This window comes from Aptenodytes forsteri, unplaced genomic scaffold, assembly GCF_000699145.1.
Source record: "Aptenodytes forsteri isolate BGI_AS27 unplaced genomic scaffold, ASM69914v1 Scaffold323, whole genome shotgun sequence".
NCBI classification, from domain to species: domain Eukaryota; kingdom Metazoa; phylum Chordata; class Aves; order Sphenisciformes; family Spheniscidae; genus Aptenodytes; species Aptenodytes forsteri.
The window spans coordinates 434,678-456,489 of NW_008795323.1; the positions used below are offsets into that span (position 1 = coordinate 434,678).

Below are 21,812 nucleotides of genomic sequence, written 5' to 3' on the forward strand. Positions count from 1 at the left end.
CCCGTTTCTAAATAGAACAGCTTAGAAATCGGGGCTATGGTGTACTAAGAATAAGAAGGCTGTGCATTCCCTAGCTGGAATATTAAATGCTGCTGGAAAGGAAAGGTAGCATGATAGTCTTGGAGTTCAGTGATGAGGGTGACAGGCTTGGACAGTGTTTTGGATGTAACACAGGAGACTTGTTTGTTTCCCTGTTTGTACTTTTGTACAAAGAAAAGAACAAGAAAGAACAAGAGTGATTGAAAATAATCTCCTGCTGAGCAGTCCAGGTTTCTCCCTGTTACCGGCTTTGGGTTCCTCAGTGTGTTGCATCAGAGGCAAGCGTTGTGTTTGTGGGGCGTACGCACTCTGCCATTTGACTGAGGTTAGATCTGATGATGTCTTCTGCCTCTGTGCTAATTCTTACAGCAGTGTATGTTAGGGACATAGTATGATCCTCTATTTTTATCCCCCTGTAGGCTAAATACGCAGTGTCTGTGATTGATTAACATCCAGCCTAGACAGCTGGAAATTATTTTTATAAGTATTCTTAAGAAAGAGGGGGTGTTGCGTTCTGTACCTGATTAATGTTGCTTCTGCACCCAATGTTGTGTTTTGCCCTCTTGAATTGCCATTCCCTCTTCGACTTCACTTTTCTGTGTGCCCAGGATTCAGATTATGACAGTTGTCTTGAAAGGCACTGAATTTATCCACAGCATAATAAACGTGATGTTATGGGGGGAACTGTATACCAAAGTACTTCTTCTGGTCTGAGCACTGCTTCTCCTTGTTGACCTCAGGAGGAAGAGGCTAATTGGATCCACAGTGGGACTCTCTTGGTTTTTGAGGTTACAAGCTGGATATCCTCATGGAGTTTTGTTGGCAGTTTGTTTTGACTTGCATATAAATTCAGAGGTGGCTAATAAGTTCCTTTTCTCTAATGTATTTAGAATCTATTTGGAACTTTGCAAATCTGAAGCGCTTAAATAATCTTTACTCTATTTAGAGAGAGGCAAAGACGTGCCAGAAGCCTCTTGTGGTCTCGCAGGCAGAGCAGTGAATGTTAGATTCTCAGGGTATTGGATCTAGTCATGGTCTGAAGCCGACAGATCAGAGAGTGGATGATGGGGAACAGGATTTTGGGGAGGCAGTTGCATGGCTGGCTGCATATTGGTAACTATTTTCTTTGTAGATCCGATGAATGCCCTGCAGAATCTAACTGGGGGTCCCCCAGCAGGAGCACCTGGAATGGGCATGGCTTCCCGAGCTCAGGGTGCGCCGATGAGTGGGATGAGTGGCCTTGGCCCAATGGGACAACAGATGAGTCTCCCAGGGCAGCAGCAGCCTCCTGGAACCTCGGGAATGGCCCCTCATGGTATGCCTGGTGTCTCTACAGCTACTCAGCAGAGTAAGTATTCAGTTTGCTTCAGCCACTGTAATTGTTAGATCAGCCTTTCAGTACCTAACTTTTCCACAGGGAAAGGGTGCTGAAGAGATTTCATACTTCTGGCTAAATCAGCCAAGTGAACTGCAGGAAGAATTGATTTCAAATACTCCTACCTAATGGGATAAATGTCTTAGTATAGCGAGGAACAGTCTAGCTGTTGTATGAGCAATGCTTCTTTTGTCCTACAAGATGTCAACTTCAGAACTTTGTTTTTGTAGAGCTCACCTATGTTTTCTATGGGTACGGTGCTTCCTGCTGGTGACCTCTGTGCATATTTCCTCCTGCACATTTTTACATTCTTTACCTAGGTTGCTGACTCAATATAGGCAGTGAGAATTAGAAGTTGGTAGTAGGAAGTGTCACTAATTATGCTGTTACTGTGCCTCGTCCATTTGAGGAGGCAAAGTATATGCTGCTAACGAAGAACACTAATGTACTTTAGGGATTATCTTCAATTATTGTGAGTTATACTGGGTAACTGTCTCTCGCACTGTTTGGGTCTCATGTTTTAAGTACAGTCTACCTTCTTTTTAGCCCAACTTCAGCTTCAGCAGATAGCTCAGCAGCAACAGCAGCAGCAGCAGCAATTCCAGCAGCAGCAGGTGGCTTTGCAGCAGCAGCAATTCCAGGCCCAGCAGTCAGCCATGCAACAACAGTTTCAGGTCCAGCAGCAGCAGGCAGCAGCAGCTGCAGCAGCCCAGCAGCAGCAGCAGCAACAACAGCAGTTGCAAGCCGTCCAGCAGCAGCAACAGCACATGCTGAAACTGCAGATGCAGCAGCAGCAAAACCAACAGCAGGTGATGACAAACAATTACAATGGCAATTGAGGTGATCTGTGTTCAGCTACTTGTCAAGTGAGGCTTGGCTTGCATGGAAGTATTGAATATCAGCTTTGCCTGTTATTAACGCGTTTCCATTTTGGGGTAGGACTTCAGTTTAGACTTGCAAGTTAATTGGCAACAATATATTGCATCCCAGAGGAAGGGCTTAACAGTCGTTTGGTTGCTTTCTTCTGTCATAGCAATAGAGAATTAAAACCTTTGTCTCTTTCTCTTTATAAACATCGGGATAGTCTTTCATTCTGACAAGAACAGGGATGTGGGAAAGAACCAAAAGCACTTGTGCTACTCTAGAAATAGTGGCTGTTTTGTCATTGTGTGAATTACACGTTGCCACTTTAAAAAAATGTGTGCCGAACACATTATGTATATATCATCCTTAGGCACAAAAGCAGAAGAGGAAACTTCAGCTGTCATGCTCTTGTGCAGTTCCTGGTAAATAGTGGTGCTGATGCAGGCTGGTTACATTTGAAGAAGTGCTTCTGAGCCCATTTTTACAGGAGAAGCTGATGGACTTCATCTTTGCTTTTGAAAACTGTTTTAGTAGTGAGACAAGCTTGTAATATTGAAACCACGGGATGTGCACTATGTAGAGTTGAGATATATGAAGAGCGAGTGGATAGAAAGGTTGGGCTTTCGCTTTGGACTTAAAACCTCAGACTGATGTATTAGGATTCTGTTTGCTCTTGGTTTATGCTATAAAAATAAGGCTGCTATCGCATTGCTGGAAGCTTTAGCATCCTGGCTTTTCCTGCTTTTCAGATGCAGCAGCAACAGCAGCAGCAGCAACTACAGCGAATTGCCCAAATGCAGCAGCTGCAGGCAGCACAGGCTATGCAGGCACAACAGCAGCAGCAACAGCAGCAGCAGCAACAGCAGCAACAAATACCACAACAACAGATACAGCAGCAGCCACCTCAACAAGTAATGCAACAGCAGATGCAACAGATGCAGCAGCAACAACAGCAGCAACAGCAGCAGCAGCAGCAACAACAACAACAGGTTGCTCAGGCACAACAGTCTCAGCTTCCACCACAATCCCAGCCTCAACCCCAGCCCATGGTATCTCAGCCACAGGCAATTTCAGGACAAATTCCTAGTCAGGTTATGCCTGTTACACTCACACCACAGCAATTAAAAGCAATGCAGGTAAGGGCTAGTGACCAGCTGATTGTTGGTTCATTATGATCCTCTAGAGAAACAAAAAAAATTCTTTGACTTTTGCTAATAAAGAAGTCGGAAAAAACATAGCTTTTTAAGAGATCTGTAGTTAGCATGTTATGAATATGGAGAGTTTAAAGGTTTATGTCTGGGCCTGCCAGTAGAGAACAGTTTTGTGTCTAAGAGTAGGACTTCTGGAAATCTGTGAAAACCATTTATGCAGCTAATATTAAAAAATAATTTCTTGTCTTACTCTTGAACGGACAAGTAAAAGAAAAAAGAAACAAACTCTGGTTAAAGAAGAATCACCTCCACGATGTTTGCTGTTCTAGAACATGAGCAAGTGCTTTGAAGTGCCTAGTGCATGTCACTGGAGCCAGTGTTGGCTCTCTAGCATGCTGGCTTTGCTTCTGCTGCCACGTTTAGAGGTTTTGGTCTAAGTTTAAGATACTGGTAGTTCCTGCCTTGAAGAGAATGTGTACAAGACAGTAGTTTTACTCTGTTGAACCTCTTGCTGGGTCATCCTCTTAATGGTGCAGCTTTTTGAACTGTTGCGTTACAGTCAGTTTTTTCTGGGCTTCATACGTGCTGTTGAGCTCAGACGTAATCCCAAGACCTGCTTTTCTTTGGGCCTTGCTGGGGAGTAGTGGAGTGTCAGCCACACTTGAGAAATTATTGACCCCACATGGACGAGTTGATACATCCACTTTGTGTTCCTACCAGCTAAGCTAGGAGTAGTTAGATGTACATCACACTGACAGTCGTAATGAATGTATAAACATTTGAAATGCTGGCCATTGGTAGGTGCTTAACACAGTGTGCTTGAGGGAAATCAACACATGTGTGGTTAACTATGTTTGCCAGAAAGCTGAAGTATCTAGTATTGTCATAGGAAGACTTGATAGTACAGGGAAGAAGTTGCAAGAAGAAATTGAATCTTGGGTGCACAGTCTATGGGAAGACTGTTCTAAATGTTAGAAACATGGGATCTTGTTTTCATAAAGAAAGCTCAAAAACTCTAGGAAGAGTATGTATGTGAGGCTGATCTTGTCTCCACACCCTTTTTTATGAGTATAGTCAATATAGCTGAAACAGAAGTGTCATACCTTAATCAGATCTGTACGTTTACTTCATTCTTTCTTTTCATACTGAAGGTAAGAGCTCAGCTGGTCCAGCAGCAGCAGGCAGCGGCAGCAGTGCAAGCAGCTCAGGCCCAAGCTGCTCAGATGGGAGCTTCAGGGCAGGTAAGGGCCCAGGAGCCAGTATCACTAGTTATAGGCCTGTAGCAAGTGCATGCTAGAGATGAGCATGGAGATGGGTTTCTGGTGGCTTTCTGATGAGGGGTCTGACATTGGTCATCCCTTTATATGGGATATGGGCTTTTATGCTGTTTCTCCTTTGCCTGGAGTCAGAGGCAGGATTTCGTTGACAACCTCTCTGTGCATGCTCTCTGTCCTGAGTAGGTAAGATTGTTGTCTGTACTGATGCAGGAATGCACATCAATAAGATGGCCTACTGTGGTCACGCTACAAGTCTGACTGTTGGTACCTGGAGTGTATCACCTCTTCTTTCGTTAAACTTTCTTGGGTGACTGCTTTGTTGTGTAAACTGATTTCTGTACTGTGAATCTTTGCCTGCTATCTTAACTCACATGTGATTTACCTTCCATCTCCATGTATCAACCATAAAAAATAATATAGACAATGAAATCTCTCTGCACTCCCCTTTCATTCCTTTCATCTTTCATTCTTTTTCTGAGTGAAATGGGCAGTAGCTATGCTCTTGTTCTGGATGTGAGTTGTGAAGAAAAAATGGCATGTGTCACAAGTGCAGAGTTACATTTAAAAAAAAAAAAAGTGCTGGGTGAAAGCTTATTGTCTAACACAGTTTTCTTATCCCGCAATACACTTGTAGCCCCAGTGATTGTTCCTTGATGTGTGTCTGGTATGAAGGAGACATGGGGAAAAAAATTGGGAATGGCTTGAGCTGAACCTCTCATCCCATTTTCCACCAGAATATGAAATAGTCTTTCGTGGCTTACCTCTGTAGTGTTTCATATTGAGGCATTTTACAGATATGGGTAAGTACAATCATCACCACTTTGTAGATGAAGAGACTGAGGCAGACAGATGAAATGAGGTTGACTAGGATTAACGGCAGAGTTCTTTTCATATACCCAGACGTTCCATGTCTGCATGCGCCATTTTCCCTTCAGGGCACAAGTAATATTACAGATTCAATAAGACATTTGGAAGCTTTTTACATGGACTGTGATAACAATTGGTTCTTCAGCATACATCTCCCAGACTTGTATCAGGAATAGTGTCTTGTACCATCATAACTCTCATGTGGCCCACATCCTTGTTGGTGGCTAAGTTCTGTTTCTGTATTGGTCCTTTTGCTTGTGTCAACGTAACACAGGATGTAAAAGCTGAGCAGTGGTAAGTACAGTTGGTACAGTACTGGCAGCAATGCAGAATTCTTTCTACAGTTGAAATGTGAATTAAAACTTCTGTTTGTTTCTTAAATAATTTCCAGGTGGAAGCTGCAGGGACTTAGGCTGACTGGAAGGAGACTCTGACTTTTTTTTCTTTTTACTAACTTAATGGTGCTCTTTTCAACTCCTAAGCAGATGGATTGTGCTTATGTACAGTCAACTTAATTCTTGCCCCGTTTAGTGAATTTATATGCCAGTGGCTTAACAGCACGGTGCATTTGAAAAGTTCGGGGTGATAAGATGGTTCACAGCGGGTTTTGTATTGCAGCTTTATTCAGACGTAGTAAACTCAGGGATTGCTCATTATCTATCACGGATGGAGTTTAGAAAATTCACATACAGGCTTTACTCCATTTCTGTTCATGCCATTGCAATATGAGTCTACTAAAATTCACTTAATGCTGTGAAGTCCAATAATTAAACAGGTTTCTTGTACTTGTGTAAATATTTTCTGTATGTAATATTTAGTTTTAAGATTGTGGCTGTGTACAATGTTACAATGCAGCTTCGGTGTTGAGAGTGTATATGGATTTTCTTTAATTTATGAGAAGTTTCTTTTAAGAGTAGATTTTGCTTTGTATTTAGTACATTTTTCACTAGCACTAGCATTTTTATTAAATCTGCCTTGATTTCTTCATTTGGTTCAGGGAAGCTTTTGTTATAAACAAACCCTATCCTAATCTTCGCTTGTTACATTTAAACTTAGCCTCTAGGGGCTTTCAGACTGGGAATTTTGGTTGATATGGCTGCGTTTTTCCTTTCCGTAAAGTTTCTGTTCATCCTTCCTACATAAAAGTAAAAGCAATCCCAGGTTTAAACATGGATCCATGTGAATTTTGAAGTTCTTCTCTGAAGTCGTAAAGACACCATGCAGGTCAGTGTTACCCTGCTTGGGTGTCTAGTCCTTGTGAGCATGTAACTCACAGGTGAAGCTGATAAATAAATGAAGTAGAGTCCTAGTGACCACAGAGTGCTACACAAGTGCTTGCAGCACCAAGAGAAAATCTGTAATCAACTGGAGTTAAGTATTAATAAAGTTTAAATCACTGTTCTGGTGCAACTCCTTCAGGTGCTCAGAATGCAGATTGGCTGTTGCTCTTTGAAAATCAGAGCTGCCTTTAGTGGAGTGACAGTGGCACAGTACTTACATGTACTCACCAGAAGTTGCATATTTATGGAATTCTGCATCTTTGGATTTTAGATGAAAGAAAATTACAGGTTCAGGATTCTAATTGTTACATTCCACTTCATTTTTATTAACTAATAGGTTTTGTATCTTACAGTGGAGGGAGACTCTCTTCCTCTGCTTGCTCTCTGTTTTTATGGGGTAAAATTCTCAGTTCTGCAAACTGAGATAAATCAATTTCACTCGTGGAGGAGGATTTGCCTTCAGTTTAAAACTTTTTCAAAAGTAATTGAACACTTCTGGTTGTCTTCTGTTTTTAGACTGACAAGAACAACTCCTTCATGGATATATTGCTTTGCATAAAACAGATGCAATCTTTGGAAACCCCCCTTTCCTGACTCCTTTGTCAAAGGGTCACAGGTTTCACAAACGTAAATCAGCTGGAGAATGGGAAAAATAGATTACTTCTGTTAAGAGAGTGGAATTGGTGTCATTTTATATATACACTTCTTTCCAAAGCACACATTTCAAAAAACAAAAAATACAAAAAACCAAAACCAAAATTGCATGCATGTGCATAAATGTTTGACCAACCACAATATAACAAACAGCTGAAAGCCTTTGAATTGGAGTTTGTCATGCTGATATTCAATGGTTTGCCAGACACTTAAACTGTGAATATGCTTCTAATTTCCTTGACCTTGGAGGAAGTAATCTAAATCTTCACACTTTGGTGGTGTGGCATGAGAAACAGGACCAAGATGGGACATGCGGGTCACCATAACATCCCTGGGATTTCACACACTCCAGAGATCCATGTGCATTCACGAGGGTCTAAGATGGGGTGATTGTGCCTGGAAGGATATGTATGTTTGTTTGTTTGTTTTTTTCCTAGCAATTTCCCTTTTTTTTTTTTGTTTTTTTGTTAGGGTTGTGTTGCTTCACCAGCTCTCATGTTGATACTGTAGCTCTTCACTGCACTTTGTAGCATCCACCTGTGCTTTGTGCCAGTGCTGGGTTGTGTTTGCTTGTGGTGGCTGTTGCATGCTGTGTGTGTACATGTGCATGTGTGTGTGATGTCTGAAGCGCTCTCATTTGTTTCCCTTTTGAAATCCTGTCTCTGACCATCCCTCTTTGCCTGGATGGAGAGGGACTGCATTGCTCTGATGTTGTGAACTAACAGCTGTGCTGAATTTGACACTATTTTCTTTATCAGTTATTGCTTTCCTTTTTCAGTCTTGCTATGTTGTATTTAATTTTATTTATTTTTAACAATTGTAAGCACATGCATTCTCTGACTCTCTAGAGACATGTTGCTGGCTGCTTCAGTCCATTTACATAGAACACTAAGCAAGAATGCCCCAAACCATTTACTGAAAGGAGACTTCATTAACTCGTAGGTTAGTTAGGGCCTGTGTAGGTTCCTTGGTAGTATGTATGCTGGAAAAAAAAGTAGCCCAGAGAACTTTACTGTAGATCATTGAAGTACCAAACAGAAGCTCTTTTACTGATAAGTGAATCTGCCAAAGTTACCGGAGTGCTACCTCAAAAATATGCTGTATTTGCTGTAAATTCTCAGCATATATGGTGTAATATCAAGTTTTAAGTAACAGAGGGCTATACAGATATATCTGATTAAATCTGTGTGGCTCGTGCAGGCTGATGGTTCTGAAAGGCACTTCTAAACACTGCAGAGTAGCATAGTCCTAAGACTATTTTAAAATACAAATTCTAATGCTAACCTTCATCATTTGTCCTAAATGATTGCACTTTTAGGGTGTGCTCAGTCTATACATCTGGAGAATCAAATAGTGCATGAATAAGCTTGAGGCAGATTGTGGACTCAGAATATTTTAACACAGCTTAGTTGTAGAGGAATGGGTATTTGTCAAAATGATGGAAATTACAAGGATATATTTAACTTATTCTGTGGGTTATAAAAGGAAGGAAATAGCTTTTTCAAACCCAGGAGTCCTTTTTGTTGTCTTTGGCACTGTTATACTGTCATAGGTTAGGTTGGTCTGAAATTTTGCTCACTGTGGAGCATTTCTACTGACAGATGCTGTTGAACTGTCTGCCAAAATCTTTTATAATTAAGGGTGGCATATGCAAATACTGCTAAATCCTTTGAATCCACAGTGGGGTAAAGCACATCAGAAACCTATGGCGTTATATAGCTTCTTATATGGAGCGTTCTTGACAAAAATCTTAGAGTACTTATTTCCAAGAATTCTAGAAATTCAAGATGTCAGGCAAAACTTAGGAAAAGCCCTTCATGCAAATGATAGCATGGTCAACCCTTGACCTATTAATCTGAATCTACATATCAGCTCTCTCAGGATACCTAGAATTCATTAGATGCTTTCTAAAAATGCATAGAAAGGATATAAAAAGTTTGATTTATAAGCTAGCATGCTAGGTTAACCTTTAGAGAAAAGCTCACTAACCTTCCCTTCATGCTCCCCCTCCCCCTAATTCCTGGAGGTTGCATGTGCTTCTCATCCTGCCAGTGCACTGCATTTCTTGTTTTGCGATTACTTTTGTCTGTTGTCCCTCTGTCCTCAAAGATGATCACCGCACCTATGGCCCGAGGTGGGATGCAAATAAGACCACGGTTCCCGCCTACCACCGCTGTGTCTGCTACGCCGCCAAGCTCCATTCCTTTGGGCGGACAGCAAATGCCACAGGTATTTACTGAGTCAAAGCACATTGTGTCAGGAATTGTGCAAAGCATTCAATACGTGATTGTATAGCACTTGCTTTCAAGCAAGGGGAAGTTCACTTTTTCATCAAACGACTAACTTGCTGGTGTTGCTCAGGGTATTGGGCTGTTTAGGTTTTTTATGGATCCTTTTTCATTTTAAATAATAGGTTTTCTGAGAGCTTGGTATATCAAATAAAGCATTTTTAAAGTGGCATAGATCTTTATTTTAACATTTAAAACGTTTCCATGTTCATAATTGATTCAAGTCTCAAATCAGAACTTTGTGGTTTCTGTTTAGTCTTTGTCCGTACTCCACAAGTGTGCATTTATGAGAGTGTTGCAAGTCGGTACTGCAGCATACTGGCTGAGTTGTGTCTGGGACCTTACTTATCTTGTGTTCATGCTCTGTACAGGTGCTTCTTTCACTAATAGTAAACTTGGCTCATTTCGGTTTGAGTAGCTTCTTGGCATGGTATCAGGGACCAAGAAAAATGGAGCTATTTTCTTTCACGGTTGTGTAGGAGGAACTGCCAGAAGGATTCCACTTGTACCTGCATCAGAGAAGAACCTGTGTAGGTAGGCTGGCAGCACCTGTCCAGCTGTTGCTGGAAGATGTGTGAGGTCAGAGTACTGCATCTGCCTGGTGCAGGTCTGGATCTGCTAAAGACCTCACAGTCATGTTTTGCAAGCAAAATGTGTTATTTTGGGGGAGTGGGAATGGGGAGAACTAGAATGAAATAGAACTGAGTTCTTACCAGTAAGTCACAAAACGAGGCTCTGCTCTGCAGAAGTTTGCTGAGCCCTATGTGATTGGTGTTGGTTTAAATACAAATCATTATGATGGTGGAATAGTGTTCAACTACATTTTTCTATCTGATATTCATGAACCTTATGTCTTGTTCTTCTAGATACTAACTTTCAAATTTAATACCAGGTGCAGTTTTAGTTCTTAATGCCGCTGCATTTTGTTCATAGGGTTAATGAAATTTTCTTCGCTCTTTGTGTTTTTGTTTCCTTTGCAAGCTTGTCATGGGGCTGTGGAAATGTCTGAAACTCTGCTTCCTAGTGCTGCTGCATCAAGTTTAGTAGGCACAGCCTTTTCTTCTCAGGAATTTGTTAAGGTAGATGCAGTGACCAGAAAGATTCTGCAGACCTAGGCAAACACATCTGTTGTTGTTTCTGATTTAAGGTGGATGGCCATTTCAGTCCAGGTCATTGTTTATATGTTAACTGAAATAAAACCCTGACATAGCTATTGAGTCGAAGGAGAATTTACTTTGAGCTTTATTTGCTGTAGCAGTCTATACGGACTGAGACAATCATCTCCCATATGAAGTATTCACAATATTTGGTTTGATGATGAGGCCTTCTGATAGATATTTAAGTATTAGATTGGCTTATATTTAATATTTGAGTCATAACAAAAGACCTCTAGTTTATGCATTCAGTGCCATAGGCTGATCTTTTAGTGCTGTCATGTCTGTGCTTATTGAGGAACTTTGATTTCTGACAGCAATTGAATTGGTCATCAAGGAGTGCTCTCAGTAGCATGCCAAGGATTGTGAAAATTATGTAGAGACTGAACAACTAGAGAAGGCAGAAGAAGAAAGGAAATTTCTTTATGAACAATGATTGGAGTGAAAATGGCTCTTAAGCAGGTGGTAGGATGAGTGAGTGAGTCGTGGTTTAATGGTGGTGGGAAGCATGTTTTTAAAGCCAGTCTGACATGCCATGTACTTGACAGCTCTGGATCAGCATGAATCTCTAGTGCTGTCTGCCAAAACACTTTGTTCAGGTTCTAGGTGGATTAGAAATTAGAAATGTTGTCATTTATGCCTCTTAATTTTGTAAAATGATTAAATAATATTGTCTGTTTGGATATGTTATAACTTCCTTGCCATCCGAGCCTTTGCAGCTGTTCACAATAGGATTGAAGGGCTGTAGCATATATCTGGTTATTAATTACGCATTTAAGAGTCTGTCATCTCCTTGACTACAGTATCAGAAGTCTTTTAAACTTGGTGATAGGTGGTTCAGAGTGTCTTCTCTCTTTAGAAAAGAATCTTCATATTGCACTGAAGAATATCTTTCAACAAAAGGACCAGATGTGATATCAATACTGTGTGGCTATTTTTATCCCATATGACACAAATGTCAGTCTGCCCTTTTTTTATCACAAGGCTCAGTTGATTCTGCAGTGGGTTTTTTGTTTGGTTGGGTTTTTTTTTGCTATCACAGTCTTTTCAATCAAAAGAATATATTTACTAATATGGCATTGTATTCCACAATCTCCTGGTCTTGGGCTTTGAAATTGCCAGAGAATTAGAACTGACTTTTTTTTTCCTTAGCTGAAGTTTGTTTGTGCCTGAATAGTTACCAAACATGAACTACAATCAATATTAGTGGCACTTTTTGAACAGCTAAGAGAAGTTTCATATACTATATTTGGATTGACTCAAGAAACCTGCTGATGTTGAAATTTTAAAAGATTAAACTAATCTAATACTTAGCTTTTGCTTTAGCAATTGGATAACTAATGTGCTAATACCAGTCATTCTCCTGTATTTCTAGTGTCAAACCTTCAGGTTCTGTCTACAAATTTATTGCAGTCTGTAATAGTATGAACTTCCAATTTATTGTTGGCACAGAAATCTTCAGCAAACTGAAAATATAGGAAAAAAGTAAAACTAAGTTAATATTAAAATAAAGCAAGGCACACTGGCATGACTGGGAACGTGGAAACCTGTACCTGAACTTATTTGAAGCTCTGCAGTTTCCATTTTGTCACACAAAGCAGCATAATGGTGAACTTCAAACGCAGTTTGCAACAGGGTGGGCAAGGCTGTGCTTACTGGCTTAACATTGAAACTGTAAGTACAGTAGTGTAAATGCTTTCTACAGTTTTCCTTTAAACTAAAAGTGTTTCTACTGTTCCTCATTATTACCCATCACTTCCTTGTTGCAGTCTCCTTTTCCTTGCCGTTAGCTTCTGCATATTGTACACTCTTGCTATCGGGAGCTTCTGAAAAACTCTCACTAGCCTTATCTACTGAGTGCTGTTCCTTGCCTGAGACTCAGCAAACCGGAGGTAGGCCTCATAGCTAAGTTTATCTTCCAGCATGGTGTGCTCTAAACACTAAGAATAGCTTTGATTTAGTGGATATTAAGTGCAAATTTCTGTCATGCAAGCCTAAATATCTTTTGGGCAGGACTTCAGAAAATTAGGGCTTGGTGTCACGATCAGGTCACTGTGGAGTTGCAGGCTAAATTCACATTCAGTGGGCTGTAATAACTGTCCATGAATATGCTTGTAGAGGCAGAAAATCTCATCCTGCAGTGAAAAAATACGTAGTTGCATTTCTTTATATATGTTGAAGATGAAGGGTATACAAATAGTCAGTAACCATGGCTTAACTGTGGAGTTAAATAAGAAGCTAAAAGAGTTTAATGGAGTTAAAGCTCCAGAGGGAGGGGTGGGTTTTTTTGTCCTTTGGGTTTATTGGGTATTTTGGGGTTTTTGTTTTTTAGCGTTCTTTTTGGTGGGAGTCAGTTGGAAAGAGCATTCCCTAGAAGTTGAAATTTCATTAAATTGTTATAATCTTAATCCATATCCTGCAAACAATGTAGAAATCTAAAGCTGAAAGCATCTTTAGATCTGTTCTCTAGAAAGACATCTGAAATTCTTATGTAGCAAATTAACTGCTTTCAAAGAAAAGTAAGGCAGTAAGTTCAGAATTGCATACTTCTGAGTGCATGTTTTTGAAAATGCCACAATTTTGCTTAATATTAGACATTAGCCTTTGGTATTCTGGAATGAAGCTGGCAGAGAGCAAACCTGTTGCAAGACGGAAAGCTGTTTGCCTATGCGTGTACTTAAATGAGAATGGGTAGTGCAAAAAAAGATATCAGAACTAATTAATTCTATGCTTATGTGCACAGTAGATGCTGCATGTTCTTTTCTTTGCTTTTCTGCAACATTTGTAAATTAATGTGAAGGGGCCTTGGTGTTGAAGTAGATACAGAAGCTTAAATCTGGCAAAAAACCCTAACGAAATCTTTCTCCTTCCTTCCCAAAACACAAGGATTTAAGTTTTCAGAAGTAATTTTATGTAACCAACTTGAGACACTTAAAAGGGGCCTGATTTTCAGGAAGTGATGAACCACTCAAAAGTGGTCTTAGTTTGACTTGGTGAAAAATGGGTGCAGCATCCGTATGGGTAAGTTCTAAATCACTTGCTGTTTAATAGAATGTTAAATAGAATTGTAAAAAAAATCAGGGAGTGCTTTTTGCAGTGTTCATCCTAGCTTCCTTCCAAACAGTGGTGAGGTGCTTGGTTTCTGTGGGAGGCAGACTATGCTTTTCAATCTCAGAAATGCTTTTCCAGCTGTTGAGGAGACACATGCTGTTAAAGAATCCACCTCCTATGAAAAACAGTAAGCACAGTCTCAGTACCTGTTGATTGTGGAGAAAAGGAAGATTTAATAGCTGATTTAAAACATAATTGCAGCCTCACTTGTTCTAGATATTATCTTTGTAGGAGAGGTTGCGAAGGTAATGGAGTTACTATGATTCTTTTTTTTAATCTTCAGTATGTCAGGCTGCATTTGATTTTTAAACTATGCTTTAATGGATGATAAACTAGTATCTTCAAGTTCAGTAGCTTTACATTTGCACCTAGCTGGGAATTGTTTGGGCCCATTTTATTTTAATTTTTTTTTTTTTTAGTGGAGTGTGCCCTCTTGCATAGCTGATATTCCAAGCAAAGCATTTCCTGTCATATTCAGTGCATACATGCAAAAGTAGACCATGCAATACTTACTTTTTAATGTGCTAAATATCATGTCCTCTGGAAACAGTTGGATTATTTAGATGGATGTTTAATGAGTGAGTGAAGGACAACACCAAATTGCAGTCCCTATGAAGTGTATGGGACTTATGGATTTACTGGGACCTTTTAAAAATGGTTTAGACCGAGGGAAACAGAGTTGTTAATTCATAAAGGTGCTGATCAGTGCCTTACAGAATGGACGCATGGGTTACTGAGTCACAATATGTGGCCTCTACGGGCTAATTCAATTTATCTTCCTATGTACTTACTTATAGCCTCAGGTCATAAGAACTCTGTGTGCCTTAAACAAACATGATCACTTAATATCTGCATTACTATACCATGCTCCTGGCCACGATACAAGTTTTTTTGTTTGGTTTTAAGTGATCAAGGGGAAAAACGTCCATTAGAACAAATGTGAGAAGTTGCTCTAATTTGAGCATCATCTGGCTCTGGCACTTTATAGTGTACAGAATAAACTTAGTTGTTACCCAGAGTTTGGTGCTGTTCTAGAAATGCTCTTATTCATCTTTTTGTCCTTCAGGCACACCTCATCATTCTCCAAAGGTCAGCAAGCTACTTCTTTTTTTTCTTTCTCTCCACCCACCCCCACCCCCCCTTCATTTTGGAGTGTTTCTATCTCTGCCCAGCTTCTCAAAGCTGAATATTTAAACAAGATGTTGGTGGTTTGGCTTGCTTAATTTTTTTCTTCCTTCCTCCTAAAGAAAACCAGCTGGGAAGCTACAGTCAAGGCTGACAGACCTTTGAAGACTGTAATTAAAATGTCAAAATAAGGAGGGCTTTTTTATGGTTGTTAATTCTCAAGTTGGAACTGTCTTTTCTTCCTCTCTTCTTTACTCTAGTTCTAATAACGTACAGGTTTTTCAGATGGCGCTTCTGATGTTTTAATTGCAACATGATGGTTTGGGAAATGAAAAACAATTATTATACAGTTATTCAAATTATGTGCAGTTTTAATGGTTATTTCTAGTAAAGTTGATATGAACTACTGCTCTGAGAGCCTCAAGAGCGATACAGGTGGGACTGTCGTTATGGGGGAGAACAGGAAACTAACACTTTCATTTCTTGTAGGACTGAGTATACGCTTCTCTCCGTAGGTAAAGCCTTTTAGTTAGGTTCCCATCCTGTACTCCCTTTTGTTGTTATTGATCTTACCTTTTTCCACATTTCAGGTCAGCCAGAACAATATTACCATGATGTCATCCCCATCTCCTGTCCAACAAGCTCAAACACCCCAATCAATGCCTCCGCCACCACAGCCGCAGCCATCTCCTCAGCCAGGCCAGCCAACTTCTCAGCCAAATTCCAATGTCAGGTGAGCTAGACTGCAACTTTTGAGGACCTTTGTCAGTGTTGTAAGGGTGAGGTTTTCAGAAGCATTCAGTATATCTTACTCTGTTTCCACTGAAGTGAATGAATTTTAACATGAACTTCAGTGAGAGCACAGGTGGGATTGTGCCGAATACACTCTGAAAACCCCCATTTTAAATAAAGAAGCTGTGTACGAAATCCTCACCGAGTCTATTGGCAGAGCTAAAGAGTGCCATAGCGATGCTTACTAAAAACTTATCTGCTCACAGGCTTATCATGCTTCCTTGTCAGATTCTGGCAGGTTTGATTTTATGCTTATTTTTCAGCTCTGGCCCAGCTCCATCACCCAGCAGCTTTCTCCCCAGTCCATCTCCACAACCATCCCAGAGCCCAGCAGCTGCACGAACACCTCAGAACTTTAGTGTCCCATCCCCAGGCCCTTTAAACACTCCAGGTAAATGATCTGAGAACTGTACTGCACACCGTGAGTTGGTGTATATTTTGGTAACTGTAATAGTTCCCAGGAAACCTGTTATTGTTTGGCACAATGAAAACTTTAAAGAGGTCTACAAAGCAGCCAGCATTGCAAGTAAGTGAAAGTCACATGCACCACATAACACAATAGCATGGATATCTCAAATCAAAATCAGTTGAAACCTCTCTTCTCATCACTGAACTACGTAATGGATTTTTCTAACTTCCCCAATCTTTTGAAAAAAGAGTGATACTTAATGGAGCAAGTTTATAGAGGCATAATGAATGATTCCTTTTTGTTCCATGCAGGAAGGAACCAGTAGCAACAGCATGCAATTTTAAAGAATGTAACCACTTAATCACAGGTGGCAGGCTGCTTTGCTCCAAAACACCTTCCTAGGTGTACTCTGACACTTGTGCTCTTCTCTCTCCCAGATGTAATAAGCAGTTTCTGATACTGTGAATGGAAGTAACATACTGGCTCCTTCTCATTCCAATGTTGTGTGCTCTGCAGTTTGGAAAGCACCGACTTAAGGAAAACTGCAGCAAATTCAGCGTGTTGATTTAGTGTTTAATGCACCAGTTTGAAGGCAAAATGAGGACCTAGAAAATGGGTATATGAAACTTCGGACCTTTTCAGAAAAAAAATTGTATTAAATGGGAATTGCTGTTCTGTCCACAGAACACGTTACTTCTGCACAAAGATTAGAGGGTTGGACAAGCACTTAAACTGTGGAAGGCATCCAGTTGTGGATTTGGATATTTGACGTGAGCTACACTTTGAGAGTGCCGCATTTCGGGTCTAGATTCTGAAATGTGAGAATGCTGTTCTGCAGTATCTTTTATCATCCCTGTGACATGCAGTCTTGTCGTCTTGCCAGGAAATCCAAATTCTGTCATGAGTCCAGCCAGTTCTAGCCAATCAGAGGAGCAACAGTATCTGGAGAAACTCAAACAGCTATCAAAATACATTGAGCCACTCCGGAGGATGATCAATAAAATAGATAAAAATGAAGGTGAGGTTCCCTATATTTAGTCACGCATTTCTTTCTGTCAACTATCTCTTCTGATGAAAGAAGCAGTACTTTGCCTTTTGTGATGGTTTCTATTCCAGGGATTAAAAATGACAGTGAAAGTTAATTGCTCTTTCTTGCCTATGACTGTAAAGATTTTACTGTGAAGAGTGGGTGAAATCCTCATCCTTAAATTCCTATCAGTTTTCCTTTACTTCTGATGTTTTTGAGACACATAGAGCTTACACAATGGATATACTTATTAGTTGAAAGATCTTTAATCCTCACTACTTTCTTCAGTGTTGGCTCATGTTTTCAATTTTAACAGTATACTGTATTTCTGTCTGCAAGTATGGAATCTATTCTTGTAGTCACTGTTTGTGTCTGATATTATTTCAGATAGGAAGAAAGACCTGAGTAAAATGAAGAGTCTCTTAGATATCCTGACTGACCCTTCAAAACGGTAAATCTTTTTCCTTTTGGCCAGACATCAGGTTCCCCAGCTCTTCCAGAAGTTTGTTGTTTAGCATCCAGCCATGTTGGCATTGAAGCTGTCTGTGGGGCTCAGATAGCAGAAACACTTCAGCCAAGGTGACCATTCTTTGGTGATGAAATCTCTCCTTTTCTGCAGGTGCCCTCTGAAGACACTGCAGAAATGCGAAATTGCTCTGGAGAAGCTGAAAAATGATATGGCTGTGGTATGTAATGCTTTGCACTAGCAAGAGTAAGCAATTAATTCCAAAAGGTCTTATGATGTGGCAAGATAATTTTTTGCATTTCTTGTTGCTCATGCTGTTAAGACTTCAAGTAAGGTTGGACAAAATAAGAAAACAGGGAAAAAATGGGCAAACATTTACTTCATGTAAGTCACCTGTATGTGTCTTTTAACTGAACCTTCAAATTCTTGTGCTTTGTGCAAAGACTTGAGTAATTCTTTCTGTGAACTTTTGCAGCTGATTTCGGGACAGGCTTCCTAAATGAAAGCTGTGGACGGCTTCCCCCCCGCCCCACCTTAATGTTACTGTATACGGTTTCAAGAATCCTTTGCATTTCATGCATTGGAAGTTTACTGCTATAAAATTTTGCAGAATCAATAGTAGAGATTTCTTTTTTGGTGACGTTTAGAACAAAAGGGGCTTCTCTTGTGTTTTAGCCTACTCCACCACCTCCCCCAGTGCCCCCCACCAAACAGCAGTACTTGTGTCAGCCACTTTTGGATGCTGTTTTGGCCAACATTCGTTCACCAGTCTTCAACCATTCCCTTTACCGTACATTTATGCCAGCTATGACTGCAATTCACGGACCACCAATCACGTATGTATCACTGACCTGCTGTCTGTCTTAAATGTTCATTATTTAAGGAAAAAATATTTGTTTGTAGAAACTATTAAAAGAACAGATGGGTTTATGGATGGGTGTGAGTTATATCTTTCCTTTTTACACCTGTAAAATATTTGACAAATTTGGTGTTGGCATAACATTTTCACCTAGTCCTTTTGTGGACTGTATTTTACATAGGGCCCCAGTTGCTTCCCCTCGAAAACGGAAATATGAAGAGGATGAAAGACAGACCATACCAAATGTCTTACAAGGGGAAGTTGCAAGATTAAATCCTAAATTCCTGGTGAACCTGGACCCTTCCCACTGCAGTAATAATGGCACAGTTCATCTCATATGCAAGCTAGGTAAGCAAGAAGAAACTAAAGGCTGAATTCAGAAAGAAGTGCTGAGCTTGACTGTAGAAATTTGAAGAGTGTTTTGCTAACAGTCTTGAATCTTGGCAACCTGTGACTTCTGCACGAAGTCTGTACTTACTAGATTCATAGCACTGCTTAATCATGACATTCTACACAGCCTGCTTCAGGGTACACCTGGAGATTTCATTCACACTGATCCTTTCTTTGCACTGAAGTTGCAACTGGTAATCTCATTTAGTGTCTAGAAAATTACTTGTTGCTAGCAACAATCTTGATTCCTGATTTGACCTATACTGATATGTGAGAATTGTTCTGCCTCCAACAACTAGGACAGAGCTAGAGAAATATTGAGTTAACTTTTGGGAGGGTCTATTTCAATTTGTACTAATGATCGCTGACAATAGTGTATGTTCAAGAAAGAAATTCAGATTGCATCTTTTTTTTCGTCTCAGCTGAATAATCATAAAGTGTTATAGTCTATTAACATGTTTTGCTCTTGGGTTCCAATGGGGAAAATAGATTCTTTCCTCCTCCCCTTCGTTTGAGAAATCTGAACTGTTTTTGTCCTGAATATTAGTACATAAGGCACTTAATTTTCAAAAATGAGGTGTCTAACTTAGTGAAGTTCAGCTGATGAAATGGTGAGATTGGCAAGGTGCAGAAATGTGTAAGAGATGGCGGTATTTTGCCAGGCTTTTCTTCCAAGAATTTAAGAGTGTTGTTGAAGTGAGCAATGAGATTGCCTTCCAATAAAAATGGAGATGTACAGCCTGGTTCCTCCTTGGGGTTCAGAGGCTAGAAACCAAGCTGAATTGTGCACAAAAACCCCTCCGTCCAGCAAGGAATGCTTTGTTCTGATGGGAAGTGTGTTTGCATTCTAGATGACAAGAATCTTCCGAATGTCCCACCACTACAGCTCAGCGTTCCAGCGGACTATCCAGACCAGAGCCCTCTGTGGATAAAAAACCCTAGACAGTATGGTATGAGGAAGCTAGCATGACATTTGTTGGGTCTGTGTATGTGGTAATAGTGGGGAAATGTGAACACCTAATAGTACTCTTTTTAAATTTTTTTAAATTATTATTTATTTTATTTTTATTATAACTCCGTTTATCTGTTATCTTTTTTCCAGCAGCCAATCCCTTTTTGCAGTCAGTGTATCGGTACATGACTTCAAAACTATTGCAACTTCCAGACAAGCATTCAGTCACAGCACTCTTAAACACCTGGGCACAAAGTATTCGTCAGGCCTGCCTCTCTGCTGCGTAACATCTCACTTTCTAAATTGTGAAGCAAGAAAGAAGGTCTCGACAGCTGGCCTCTTCCACATGCCACTGGAAAATCACAGGCATTTTGGGGAGGGTACTTCAGAAGAAAGAAGCCTTATGTTGTTTTGTTTCTAGTTGTCAGGTTCAGTAGTGAACCTGATGTTAGACTTAGCTTTCATGCTTTTTATCTTCTGCCTCTGTGGACTTTTGCCAGCATTTTCAAATATACAAAATATGTATATATGGTTCTTGAGACTGTATTAGGATGAGTTTTTATTGTCTTCTTAGAGAAGAAATTATTTGTGGACTTCCATCAGGGAGTCTGGTATAAGAGGGAGTAGGGAGAGAATGTCCTCATTTGCTTCAAAGTTTGCTCAGTGCCAGTATTCCTTTCACACTGTATGTTTTGTGACCTGATACTGCCCCAGGAATAAATTAGCTGCAACTAGAATGTGCTTGCAAACTTCTCAGTGGTTGCAAGAATCTTTTTGGCTATTTACTTTGCCCAGAGATGGGATAAATTACAGCTTTTTAAGGCATCCCTCCAATATGTGAGATAAATCTGGACAATTATACTTGGGGGTGGGGAACCAAATAGAGCAAAAAAAGTATTTTATAGCTTATTTTAAACACTACTTTATACTGTATAAATGGTTTTTGGTTAGCATGGACCACATGTTTCTCACTCCAGAAGAGTGAGTTGATGAGAAAGAAGAGATACTAACGTGCACACTGACTTCCTCTATAAACTCAGTAAACGTGTACATAAAGGTGTGTGTGGGGAAACCCAACAGGATAAAGCCCTAGTAACACAAATCAATCCAGCAGGCTTGTAGCTACATTTCTTCTTTTACTAAGAGTCTCTCTGAGGCGTCTGGTGTCCTTTGGGAGTTGATGCAGTTCAGTGAAAATGCTTCTATGCTACATCAGTTTGTTTAAAAAGAAAACAAAAAAACCAACATAGCTCAGGAGTAGAACTGACAACTAATATTTTGTGCCTTGAGCTATGATGGGCACTCAAGTCAGTCATCAGCTGCCTTATTGTTGGGCACTTCTAACGAAAACCTTTGCCACGAGTAACTCTAATCTCGTGCATAGTGCGATTATTTTATCTTCCCCATGCTTATAAGTTGCTCACTCTTAATTTCCTGGTGCAGAAGAATTTCAAACTTCAGATGTTCCCATTATATCCTGCTCCATCTCCCTGTATTGTGCGGCAAACCTTAAAGAGTAGCTGGGCTCTCTTACAGTAGTGTCAAGAAATTGCTATGACCTTCGTAAATCTGTGTGGTGTCATCAGTTTTAGGATGTTTTTAAATGTGGGTACTTAGTAAGCACTGACTGAGGCAGCAGAATGCTATCAGTATTTTGTACATGAACTAATGCATTATCTGTTTGTTTCTATTGTAATAAATTTATTATTATTCCTGTGTTGGATGCTAACAT

At 40.1% G+C, this 21,812-nt stretch overlaps 1 protein-coding gene across 1 annotated transcript in view; it reads left to right on the top strand.

Moving 5' to 3' along the window:
* The window catches only part of MED15 (mediator complex subunit 15), a 23,711-nt gene extending 1,899 nt beyond the window's left edge, over positions 1-21,812 (top strand). Inside the window, exons 3-16 of the mRNA XM_019472266.1 lie at positions 1,389-1,398; positions 1,945-2,088; positions 2,128-2,223; positions 3,034-3,414; positions 4,581-4,670; positions 15,776-15,918; positions 16,241-16,368; positions 17,270-17,404; positions 17,801-17,864; positions 18,033-18,099; positions 18,555-18,715; positions 18,920-19,086; positions 19,980-20,078; positions 20,231-21,812. Of these exons, the coding sequence (XP_019327811.1) occupies positions 1,389-1,398; positions 1,945-2,088; positions 2,128-2,223; positions 3,034-3,414; positions 4,581-4,670; positions 15,776-15,918; positions 16,241-16,368; positions 17,270-17,404; positions 17,801-17,864; positions 18,033-18,099; positions 18,555-18,715; positions 18,920-19,086; positions 19,980-20,078; positions 20,231-20,367 (1,822 nt within the window). The 3' untranslated portion in view covers positions 20,368-21,812. The remainder of the gene's footprint in view (positions 1-1,388; positions 1,399-1,944; positions 2,089-2,127; positions 2,224-3,033; positions 3,415-4,580; positions 4,671-15,775; positions 15,919-16,240; positions 16,369-17,269; positions 17,405-17,800; positions 17,865-18,032; positions 18,100-18,554; positions 18,716-18,919; positions 19,087-19,979; positions 20,079-20,230) is intronic.